At 41.5% G+C, this 12,823-nt stretch overlaps 1 protein-coding gene across 1 annotated transcript in view; it reads right to left on the bottom strand.

The window, feature by feature from the left end:
• Positions 1-12,823, bottom strand: part of LOC144753074 (olfactory protein-like) — a 41,523-nt gene that overhangs the window by 13,616 nt on the left and 15,084 nt on the right. The window contains exon 5 of the mRNA XM_078640864.1: positions 9,268-9,378. Coding sequence (XP_078496990.1) covers positions 9,268-9,378 — 111 coding nt within the window. The remainder of the gene's footprint in view (positions 1-9,267; positions 9,379-12,823) is intronic.

Here is a 12,823-nt window from a genome sequence, read left to right as displayed (position 1 = left end):
TCAGCGATGCACGTTTGAAAGAAACTAGTACCGAAAAGGAGAGTGATCATATTTTACAAGGACTTGTGTCACCGTCTATGCAATTGGACACTACCGAACCCGAGACATTGTTTGAAGACCACACCGTACCTGGGAAACGACGGTACAACCTAAAGTCTAGACAAAGAGACTAATAAAAATGCAAACTAATGTGAATTTCTTTTCCCCTAAGAACTATTTTTGATTTTTCAGCTCTCTCGTCCCAGGGAACTTGCTCATTTTTGATTTTCGAACCGCCATCCGGTTCTGCTGCTAGGGTCGCGGTTGAAGTCTGGGGAGTGCAACTGGGGAAGTTTTAGGTCCACGGTTCTGGTTGGTCCACGGGAGTTACCCCGGACTGAACAGAGCGCGCTCCCTGGCAGAATCAATCTACCACCGCGGGCAGCAACTAGAGGATGGAGTTTCCTAGAGTAGAGAGACCTATCAGACTCACGAAGTTTGAAAAACAGTTATGCACGATACTGTCCAAAAGAAGATTCCTGATAATATGTGTTTTAATGTCATGTAGCATAGTTGTGTTTTTGACTGGTTATACTCTATTCGTATTTAAAGTTACCTTTTGAATGACACCCAGCCACCACCTCCTCCTACTATTTCTCCCCACTACTTTCACCCTCTACCTGAACACGAGTCTGCCCGAAGACTCGAATTTGTAAATAACTCTTTCATTCAACTTCTACACCAACACCAGTCCATAATGAACACCTCGAACTGTTGGATATGCGGACTCATGCCACACACAACCGATAAGGGGATCCCATACTTCATTCTGCCATTCAGTTATTATGGTTCTCTGTGGGCTTTCCAGATCATGTTCCTATTCGCCCTAGAACCATACCCGACCCGTTCCACTGAGAGCGATTCCAGTAACAAGGCACTAATTGCAGGGATAAGAAATATGAGTAGGGATATCGACACATATCTGACAATCCCCAAAGATGAACTCAGTCCCTACACCCGTTGGAACGTGACCAAAAATGGGGTTTACCTGATCAAGAGCCAGGCAGCAAAGAAATCCCGCCCAGTTTGGGTAGTGCCCCACCGAGGTCATTTATGTTTACAGGGTATTGGTAGGGATCCCACGGCACAGTTAGGAAAGAGCATTTGCACAGAAACATATGTGTTCACTTCCCGAACTTCCCCTATACTCTTAGCAGCCAAAGGCACGTATTTCGTCTGCCACGACCAACCCTACACGTGGGTGCCCCCTGACTTCTCAGGTACATGTTTCATCTCATTTCTGCTGCCTCCCACCTACATGGCCAGAGCAGATTACCATCGGACAAGGACAGCTAGGGGTGTCGTGAGTAAAGACGACACCGCGGGTCAGGAATTCGCTGACTTCGCCAAAGGTTTTCTGCCATTTTGGGGTCCTATGGTGAACAGCAGGAATATTCGTCAGTTATCGAGGATAGTTGAATCCACCGTGATTACAACGGCTGAAGCCTTGGCAATTTGACAACCGAGCTTCAGTCGGATCGACTTATGACCCTTCAGAACCGAATTGCCCTAGATATCATACTCGCCGATCGTGGTGGTGTGTGTAGAGTCATCCAATCCAGTTGTTGTATATTCATCCCTGATAATGCGCCGACAGTATACCAGGCCATCTCTAAACTACATGAAATATCTGGTTCCCTTCACGTTGAGAAAGGGGATTGGTCCTTGCTGGGGTGGTTCTGGGAACTGATCACCGGCTGGGGATGGAAAACACTGATCTTCATTGGGATGATCTTAGCCCTTCTGTTTATGTTCTGCCTATGTGTACAGTGCGCTCCTGCACTATGTGGCCTCTGTGCTACTTCGTGTGTACGGAAGCCTGTGTCAAGGGACGAACGGAGTAACAGAATGATGCTACAGCAGCATCTCCACGAATTTCTCCATACCGATTTGGACTCAGATTAACGTGAGTTATTGCCTTACATAAGGGCAAAAGGAGGGTCTGTGGTTCTGAAAATCTGGACCCTGTTGTTATCCCGATATCGAGGTCCAATACCCGTGTCACAAAACATCAACATACCATGACGAATTTAGTATCGACGAACTGATAATGACTAGGACATCATCCCTATGCATTTGCGTCATGATCGGAGGTTGCCAACACCCCTAAATCATAGTTTCCGTTCCGACCCTTTAAACTCCATTTTGTAAGCAGCATCCATCTTGTGCCTTGCCCTCATGATAAGTCAATTAAAGGTCGAGCTTGATCCAAAAGGACACGTCCACCTTCCCTGACTTCCCCCTGACCTGTCCCAACTGACTCCACTGCCTTCAGCCAGACCTGTTTGGGCAGCTCCTCGCCCAGTGGCCGAATACGATAGCATCAATGGATAACATTCCACAAACCATTCACTACATACAGACCATGCTTTCTGCAAACATGCACCTGTCCACGTTCCTTGTTTATGGCCAGTTTTATGACTAGGAGGGGCCCTTCTTTATTGAGGTTTCATCGATATCTGATGGGAGTTCCGGGCCTAACTGGGTAATCTATCAACGAACTGGACATCTAAAATGTGGGCTTGCTTACATGACTTCGCTCTTTGTATTATTGTAGAAATATGTGTATAGCCATATCATAAACTCAAGAATTCTTGCTCGAAGCTATTATTTTTGTATATAAGGAGAAGGCTGGTTCTGTAAAAACGAACAGTCTCCCGAGAACCTACTATCCGTGTGGTGTACTTCTGGGACACGTGTTACTTGGTAGCTACCAGTAAAACTTGATCTTTGACTGCGACTAGAAGACTCCGTGTTTCTGTGGTCCGGAACAAGGGAGAACTCAGAGGTCTTCGGGTGTTATCCCCTGGCACCAACGGGTTCCTAAAAACCCGTTACCTCACCGCTTTCGCGGGTGCCGCTTCGCCAAAGGGACCTACCGTGGACTACTGTTGCTGTCGTGTCCCGCTAGGGCATTCCTGTCGACTTGTGAGGGGATCCTTGCTGGGGGCTGGACTGAAGGAGAACGCCAGCTTGCTCCTCCTGCCTGCCGCGAGGGATTCCAGGACTACGAGTCCCAGCAAGCCTAGCGCTCGACACAGCGATGGGAACACCTGAGGGTTGTTAGGCCCCTCCTCTTCCTGCTATATTATTGACTTCTTTTCACTTGCGGGCGGGCGCCGGGCGAAGCCCGGGCCAAGGGCGGGCCCGTCTGAGCCCGTCCGAGACTGTCTAAGACTGGGCTGGGCCGTCCCTCTTGGTTCTGTATTGCAATTATAACGGTGAGGCATGCCCGTGAGTAGAGGCCTCCTAAATGTTACTATAGGGGCAAGGTACCCTTTTATATGCCTATTGGGGTTTTAACTTATTGCTTAGGCTTTGGGGTTTGTGACAGTATAGTTTAATTGATTTTTATAAAATGTCTAAACAAAAGGGAATTAAAATCCCTGTTTAACATACGGGTGCAACAATTGATACTTACTTAGTCAAAGCAGTGAGTGCTATTAACGATGAGATCAATAGGGCCGAACGTCGACTCCCTTTGGGCATGAACAGTTTGCCGACTCCAATCCAGGCTCAATGGGGAGCTAACCCTCCAAAAAGAATGGCTTTATCATCAAATTCATCCCTTTATAAGGTGCCAGTGTCCAATCGATTCCAAGTATTTAGTACCCTTGATACAAATGATTGACAGGTTCTGGACCGCCCTATAAGGGATACGGCTATTATTAGGCCTAACATTATAGAGGGGGAACTTATAGGTGAACAGCAAGCCATGGCTGAGGATATTCCTCAACATGGCACTTGTCCAGGAGCCGCAAGGAACATCAACATAGAGGAGGAGGCCCCCCATGCGGAAAATATAACCCCACTATTAGAGACGGCAGCTATAAGCAATAGCAAAGGGATAACTATAGCTAGTTGGAATATAGCTGGGCTGGCCTCAAAAAGAGAAAAGTTGGGGTGGGCGAACTTTCTTAGTTCGCAAGATATAATATGTCTACAAGAGACATGGTGTACCGAATTTGTTAGTTATAATGGGTATGTCTCGTATAATCTTCAAGCGCAAGGTTCGGTGTCTGGGAGAGCAAAGGGTGGCCTCTTAGTTCTTGTTTCGACAAATTTGCCATTGGAAGTGAAAAGGTGCAGATTCTTTCAAAAACATGTCAGGGACGTTCTTCTAATCAATAATTACAACAATATCTTTGATAATACATGGTTTAAAATTATTAAGGAACTAGAGAGTGTGATTGAGAAATTAACTACAGATGAAAACGTTATTTTTAATTTCATATGGGTGGGAGATTTTAACACTCCAATATGCCCGTTGTCTACCTAAAGGGTCTGCGGGGCGCAGAGAGTTGCAGGGGAAGATGACTCCCATTTTCCTCACAATACATATGGAGAGTCAATAAACAAAATGATGGCAGATTATGACCTGAAATTATTGCAACCCGTAAGTGATGGCAGAGGAAATATGATTCCCACCTTTACTGGTAGAAATTCGAATTCCACCATTGATCACGTCTTGATATTCTCGAATATCTCCCCCCTCTGTATGACACCTAGGATAGAGGAGTCCCAATTTAGTGATCATAATTGTATTACTTTTACTACTGTAATTTGGGAACCCAGGCATACCAATATTACGAAAAGTGTGGGTAACATTGTACCTCATAGATCTAATGGCACTAGGATAAAATGGAAGGGGGAGAAAGCAGACGTAGTGTCAAAAAATATAGTGAAGGCCTGTTTTATGGAGATTAATGAAAGCCTAAATATAGATAGTGATCCTGCGTTAATTTTAAAGAATTGTAATAATATTAATCTCTGTATTGATAACATTTTTACACGGTCGGGTAATAGGGAAAATTGCCATAATAAGAGTTGGTTTGACCATGCCTGCACCAATCTACTTACTCTGCTAAAACAGGCACTAACGAATAGACCCAAGGACCCATTGCTTGTAGCTAGGGATTACAAACTGGCCCTCATAAGGAGGAAAAAGGAGGTGCAGCAGGAGGCATGGGAAAAACTTGCACAGGCGGCAATTACATCTAACTGTCCACTGTTTTGGGCTACAGTAAACTCGCCTTTTTTAAAATATGCCATGGTTCCAGAGTTACTATCCCATGTGAGCAGTGAGGCCTGGGTAACCCATTTTTCAGGGATTTTTAAATCTAACAATACCCCCAATGATAACACCAGTACCTGGCCTATAGTACCGTTAAATTTCACCTGAGATGAGGTGGAACAGGGAATCAAAGCAAGTAAGGGTGGAAAGGCACAGTGCCCGGATGGGGTCCCTATTGACGTGTATAAAGCTATTCCTGCATTATGGGGCCCCTTACTAACAATTGTTTTTGATGCTGCTGTAAGCAATGGAGCCCCACCTACATGGGGAGAATCCATCATTATTCCGATTTATAAGACGGGGGATAAATCGGAAGCTAGGAATTACCGTCCAATCTCCCTTCTGGATTCGTCTGTCAAAATAATGAGTAGGGTTCTGTTAGCTAGGCTTGAAGAGTGGGCAGAGACCAATGGGATTTTAACCAGTACCCAATATGGTTTTAGGAAGGGTAGAGGAACATTGGAACAATGTGTTAATCTAGATTTAATCATTGGTAAATATACCTATGCTAACAAGGTTCCATCTTCCTCTGCTTTGCGGACTTAAGCAGTGCGTTTGATTTAGTTGATCATTCAATTTTATGGCGAACACTACTGAAACTTGGGGCCCCAGAAGAAATATTATATTTTTTAGCACGGCTACGTCCGGTACGCCTAGATTTGATGTGAGATGTGGCATTAGACAAGGCTGTGTCCTTGCCCCTCTGCTTTTTACTCTTTTTATTAACGAGATAGATGCTGTATTAAAACGAGTAAAATCAGATGGCCCTCAGATAAAGGGGATAGAGGTACCAGTACTGTTTTATGCAGATGATGCCATTTTATTGTCCAGGACCCCAAACAGTCTTCAGCGACTAATAGATAGGTTTGCAGATTTTATAACAGAAAGACATTGCAGATTAACAAGAGCAAAATTTATACAATGGTCTGTGGTAGCGGTCGTAATAAGTATTACCCCTTTTTTATAGATGGACAAAAAGTCCAACAAGTGGACACGTTTTGTTACTTAGGGATTACTTATTCAAGAGATAGAAAGTGGACCCCTGAAATAATTAACGTCCGGGCCAAAATGGCCAAAAGTGTCCACAGAGTTTTCAGATTTTCAGTCAAGTTAGGCGAAAGACGCATAAGGGACATGTTGCAGATCTACCAGTCCAGATGCGTCTCGATCGCACTGTATGGAGCGGGGGTTTGGGGATACTACCATGATAGTAGCTTACTAACGGAGGAAAATAATTTCCTAAAAAAACTACTAAGTTTACCACCCTCTGCCCCTACTGAACTAATTCACAGAGAAGTTGGAATTAGTTACTTGTCATATCTGATAGCTTTAAGGCCTTTAATGACCTGGCGTTCCATTTGGCTAAAAGAGGAGACTGCTTTTAACAGATTCATAATAGAAGATTGCCTTGAACTGGACTACTACCTTATGAAACCGTGGCTAGAGTACATAGTACATAGTTTTAAAGAAATATTTGATTTAAATATTCTGGCGAATCCTTCCGTTGTAGTAGAAATGCCCAAAGCAGAATTGAAAAATACGGTCCTGCTATTTAGAGCTAAAAGGCGGTCACATAACAGCGACCAATTGATGACCTGTTTGTTCGATAACAAATACTTAGTCGGGGAAGGATTTCAGATATATTTGAGCCAGGTATCAAGAATATCACATATATATGTTCTCACAAGATTAAGGTTTGGACTGGTGCACCACCTGGTAGCTTTTCCACATCATAAAAAGCACCCGGTAGGTCCTTGTCCTTGTGATGGTCAAACTAAGCAAAGCACAGTGCACTTTCTTCTTATTTGTAATCTTTATATGAATTATCACATTGCTTATCTGAAACCTATGTTTTTAAAATATGGTATTTTTAATGTGGATGCAGCAATGAGGCTGCTTTTTATGATGCAGGAACCTATTTATTTTTTTACTGCTACTTATCTACTTAAATGTATCAATGTAAAAAAAGTATGATGTTTTAACCCCTGTCTTTTAATTGTTTTTTTCTGTACTAATCTCTATTCATATACCGATGTATAACCATGTGCTTTTATGGTTTTTCTTTACACAAACCGAATAAAGCTTAATGAAATGAAAAATGAAAAATGAAGAGCAGATTTAATCAAACATGGAAATAGAGCATGGGAGGCAGCTAACGTATGTTTTCAAATTTGTGTTTTTCAAATGTGCAGTGGTGCGAGTTTTAAAGCGTAGAAAATCATCAACATTCTATTGTAATATAGTCAGTTACTCAACAAATACTTCATGTATGTAATGATTTTTAACCACATTGAATAGTTGAGTTGTGTGTTTTATCTATGCGTTGTACTATGTTTTAGAGAACTATGGCATAAATAAACTATTTTCTGAATGTTAATCTGTAAAGCCTGATTGGTATCACAGAAGCAAACTTTGGCTATGTAAGTCCTTTTTTTATCTCAGAGACTTTGAATGAGTAAACTTGGTATCTATCCTCTGCAGAAGGCAACTCTGGGCTATGGGTTTCTACCGTTCTCACACCAATTTATTGCATGTATGTAACTATCGATTGGCCCACTTAATGTAAGGAAGGGTCTGCAGAGTTATGTACATGAAATCAATTCCAAACATTTGATCTTGGGTCAAACGTTATTCATGGCACTGTCCATGAGCATGGCACAAGTACCACTCAGCTCTGCCTGAAAGACAGGTGCCTGTCCTTTATGGCTACCTGGAGAACGGGATCTATGCCTAAGGTTGCATGGAGGTCACCTAACTGTGGTTTACGGAAGACTGGCAGTAAGCTGGCTGTACCTTGGGGCTGCATGGAGGACAGCTAGCTGTGCCATAAGGCTGCCTAGAGGTCAGCTTGCTGTGCCTTAGGGCTGAGGGTGCTTGGAGGTCAGCTTGATGTGCCTTAGGGCTGAGGGTGCTTGGAGGGCAGCTAGCTGTCCCTTAAGGCTGGTAGAACTGACGTTCTCTTTCCTGTTCTATTCTTTCCATTGGCTGTTCCATTCTACATATTGCCTGCAAAGGGCCATAACCCACCATTTTTTTCCATTGCAGAATCTGGGGACGATGTTTGATACAAAGTTCTTACTTTATTTTACTCTGCACAGATAACACATGGGGTCAAACTAATTTGTGGCGAATGGAAGCTTTCTAATTGTTTGGTGAGGATACTTTGTGATCTATGATCTCCCTCCACAGCAGAAATCTGCTCACCTGGCATCTATTGGTTTAAAATACATGTGTATGATAACGTGCATTTGTGGTCACTTTAGCTGCATTATCTCTATAATGGGTGATTTTGTTTTATTTAAAACTGCTGCCCGGTCTTCTTGCTATGTTCGCCTACCCCAAGATCTTTTTGTTGTATAACACAGTAGTTTCAGTGCCTTAAACCTGTATTTTAATACAATGTTTTGTAGCGTTGCTATGTCTAAGCATATGAAATAGTAAGTTACTATTAATCAATTTAATAGTACTCAATTCACACCCTTCAAACGAATGAAGGGTGCTGCTGGCCCTCAAAGAGCCATCTTTCCTGATTGTACGGCATTTTGTTACCTAACTAGTAAATGTGGTTGCATCTGCATAGTGAGGCTGCCATTGGCTTCCTATGAATCATGGAATGGCTGTATAAAATGAGTTGTTTTCAGTTGCGGGGTGGACACTGTGGAGTCATGGGTCGACACATTTCAGTTGACATCTATGGTTTTTGTCACTTATTTGTCAATGTCACGTTATTTTACTTTTGTTTACTTTAATGTATCGGTCAGCTAAGATGATTTTTCCATCTTGTTACAGAAACCCCTGATGAAGAGCCGGGAAGGCTCGAAATGCATTGGGTTTGATCACTCCATTATTGATGCATCTGTAAGAGACGAACCGGTGTACAAAGCCTGATAAAGCATACATTCGGTGAAGAAAAGTTGAATAAAAAATACAGATGTAATTTTACTGTCTCCGGTGTGATGAATTAAGTCGAAAAAGGAAAAGTTAAAAATGATGAACAGAATTTAGGTTTCAATGGATTACTTGAGGAGTACTTAGATCAATTGGATACACTTGGGTGATGATTCCCATTTCTGGCAGTGCATCAGCGAGGAGCGCGAGACACGTGCCCAGGCTTTGTTCTATGTATAGAAATGACCAGCATGCATTATGCTTACTGTCTCTTGGCAGGTGTATGACGTCATCCATTTTGAGCCCAACTACCGGTACCAGCATCTTGAAGTGTGCTATGGTTAAAGCAGGGATTTCATCGATTTCTGGCTTTCTGCCTGCAAACAGAAATCAGGAAGACAAACAAAACAAACTTTTTAATGGGTTCAGTCACGATTTCTCATGTCACGTGTCATGTTAGTGTAACTTACCTGCAGAAAGAAAGTCATGAAGTTTAAGATTTCACATTCTTATTACCAGTTAGAATTAGAATGTTTGTATCTAAAAGTGTAGAAAATGTGCAAATATTTAGGGTTTTTCTATACTCTTATATTTAGGGTTTTGGACAGTAATGGGACAGCATTCTGGGGAGGAGAGTGAATAATAGATAAAACTAATTGTGGGTAGTTTCCCATGTTATTAAGCGCACAAAACTACTACTGTCAAATGCAGCACTGGGTGCATTTTCAGGTCGAGCGAAGATATTTTAAACCTTATCTATGCACATTTCAGATATGCATAGTCAAAGTGGATTCCTTCCAAATGGAAAATCCGCTTGAATATACCTAGGAGTGGAGGTTACAGGATTACGTTTCATTAGATTTCACGAATGCCGGATAATTCTGAAACTATGAAAGAAGCAGCTGTTAGAAGACAATATGCAAGAACCAAAAAAAGTAATTTGGTAAAAAAAATAAGGCATGATAAACATGCCTGTCGAGTGCAGTTGATTTTTTTCATATATTTGGAGAGCTTACACCTTTACAAGGAATTTAAATATGAAACCTAGAATTAATTTAGCTGGGCCTTAATATTGTTAAAGAGAGGACATTGTTTAAACCTCTTCGGTAATAAGAGCTACGGTTAATCAAGGACAATCATTCTCAGCTACTAACAAATATAGTATCGCTCTCTCTCTTGCTCTGAGACTGACAGTGCCAGGGCCTGTTTGAGCAGGTGGTTTTTTAGGAAGGCAACTGGTTATATTGCAGGCTTCATGCTGTCAGTCTTACTGTGTGTTATTGGACAGAGTGCTTTGCCATTGGTTGGGCTGCCACTCTTTAATGTTACTTCCTGTGCCGTGCAGGAGGCTGCACTGCTAAGTACCAGATCTTTATATCATTTACTAGGTATTGTCTCATTTACAAGAGATACTTAGTAGCAGCTGGCAAGCTTCTGAGAGCTCCTGTGGTACCTGGTGGAAATCACTTATTTAAAGCCTTGTGCAATAAAAAATATTCCTTTGTATGCTTTTAGAAGTCAAAAGACATCATTAAAATTGCCTCTTTCTTTAGATTGTTTCAAGAGAAATTAAGAAATGCTGCGATTTTATATAAAGTATTTATTTGAAATGTTTGTAATATTAGGGTGATGAATTATAGGGTGGTAGTAAATATGTGATCATAGCAGTGAAAGCATATGGGGTAAGATGAAAGGTAGTTCTGAGTAGGAGTGGTGTGTATTTTATGCCTCTGAAATGAATATCTAAAATGCTTTCACCAACGTGATGACAAAGGCTGAATACTGGATCACTCAACAAAGAGGTAGGGATAGAACAGAATTAGCAATATGATTGTGGAAAATGGTGACGACCAGATTAGCGAGAGGTCCTTAAAAACATAGCGGTCAGAATAAAGAATCTGTATGAAGGAATGTAGAGAGAAAGCGCATTCCTAAACTAAGAATTTAGGAATAGTCTAAAAGAACAGAAAAAGGATGAGGTCATGGAATGACTAAGCTGAGATATGATTCCTAGATGGTTTGCACATTTGAACAAGATAGGAGAAGTACCAAAGAGCAAGTTGCAAAGTGTTTTCCTTGGGGCCATCTCATATTAATCACAAAAACTGCAAAAATACTCAAAGGTCATGAAATTCAGCATGATTTAACTTATGCTTGAAAATGACTACTATGTTTATGATGCTGTTAAGATTTCCAGCATCACATTTTTCCCATAGTGTATGCAAATGTAATTTGACAGATCGGCCCCTGGTTAACTGTGAGGAGAATCTATTGCTGCTCTTATTATACTTGAAAGTATCAGCATAAAGTTCTATGCTATGGTACTGATGAAAGTAAAGTGGAAAACTCCATGAACTGTGTGAAGGATAATAATCAGAAACTGCACCCTACTTTACTGAGGCAAAGTATGGATGCATGTACTCCAGCAGAGAAAAAATAGAATTAGAGTTCTGTTTAAGTAATATACGGGCATAATGTATTGATATGAAAACTTTTGAAGCAAGATGTGCATAAGGACAACCTTCAATGATCAAAAGTGATCTTCTAGATGCTAGTGGGTTAGGAAAAAGAAAGCCAACACGGATGAAAAAAGAAAGTGGGTTGGGTTGAAGCAACAGGTCTTTTGAGCATAATAAGAGGAAAGCAAAGTGGGGAATCAGCATTCCATGTAAGGGACATGGTAATAGGAAAGAATACAGATTGGGTTGAGTCTAGAGGATAAAAGGAAGATTCAGTGAAAAGAGAGGAGAATAGGAGTCAATGTAATGATCAGGCTTATTGTGAGCTTCTTATTTAGAGATACAGCAAAACCATGTTAAGAAGAGACAATGAATGACAGTTAGGAGAAGAAACGTCTAGAGAAAATGTCATCAGTATAGTAGGAAGATGGCACACTTGTAATATTGCAGGAAAGATACCAGACAAGAGTAATATGTGTTGTGAAACAGGCAATTAGCAAGAGAGAGACTGAGAGATTAGGATGGGAGTGAAGAAGACAGTTGAAGCTGCTGCAGGGTTTTCATGACATATGAAGAGGAGATTGAGCTTAAGAGTAATATATTTAGCAAATAAAGAAAAGTGGACCTGCCTCTTAACTACATAGACATACCATGACACATGCAGTGTTTTCTCTTTCCCCAGGAAACATGTTTTCCTAATTTCTAGGTATTCCTAGAATTACAAGTCATCCCTGGCCTAACATATTCTTCTGATTGGCCTAGATGTGCGAGTTGAAATAGGACTGTTGATTGTAATGGACCCTCAGTGCGGCAGGGGACAGAGATGCTATCAGTTGGTGTAGATGTATGCTGGACAGAAAACTGAGGGGCAGATTTACTGACACTTTACACCAAGTTCACTTAACAAATGTTACTCCAACCAATGCAAAGTGTTGTACTGGAATTTACTTTCCAATACAAATCCTGATTTGTGTTGGAAAGTATCCCTTAAGTAATGCAAAGCAGTTCTTTGTGCTACTTTGCATCAATGGGTAATTCTGTGGAAGGTATATTGGCTTGCCCATGCAACCCCCTTGGATTTTGACTTAAAGACCTATCTACAAAACAGGACTTTGTGGCAAAAACGACTGCCTCTTGGAGGCAGGCGTATTATTACAGAAAAATCTACTTTTCTCAATCGTTATCCAATTGTGCACCTGTGATGCACAGTAGAGCACAAATGCAAGATTTTAAAAGTATTCATCTATGACTAACTAAGCATGGTATTTATTACTGGAAGTCTAGTACAAAATCTAGGCTTGACATCAATCACACACCCTTGCACTATGGTGCATGTGTGTGTGCATTGGTACAAGGCAGCCAA

This window comes from Lissotriton helveticus, chromosome 5_1 (assembly GCF_964261635.1).
Source record: "Lissotriton helveticus chromosome 5_1, aLisHel1.1, whole genome shotgun sequence".
Taxonomy (NCBI): Eukaryota; Metazoa; Chordata; class Amphibia; order Caudata; family Salamandridae; genus Lissotriton; species Lissotriton helveticus.
The sequence above is the reverse complement of the archived record's forward strand: the minus strand, read 5'-3'. Positions and strand labels throughout refer to the sequence as shown.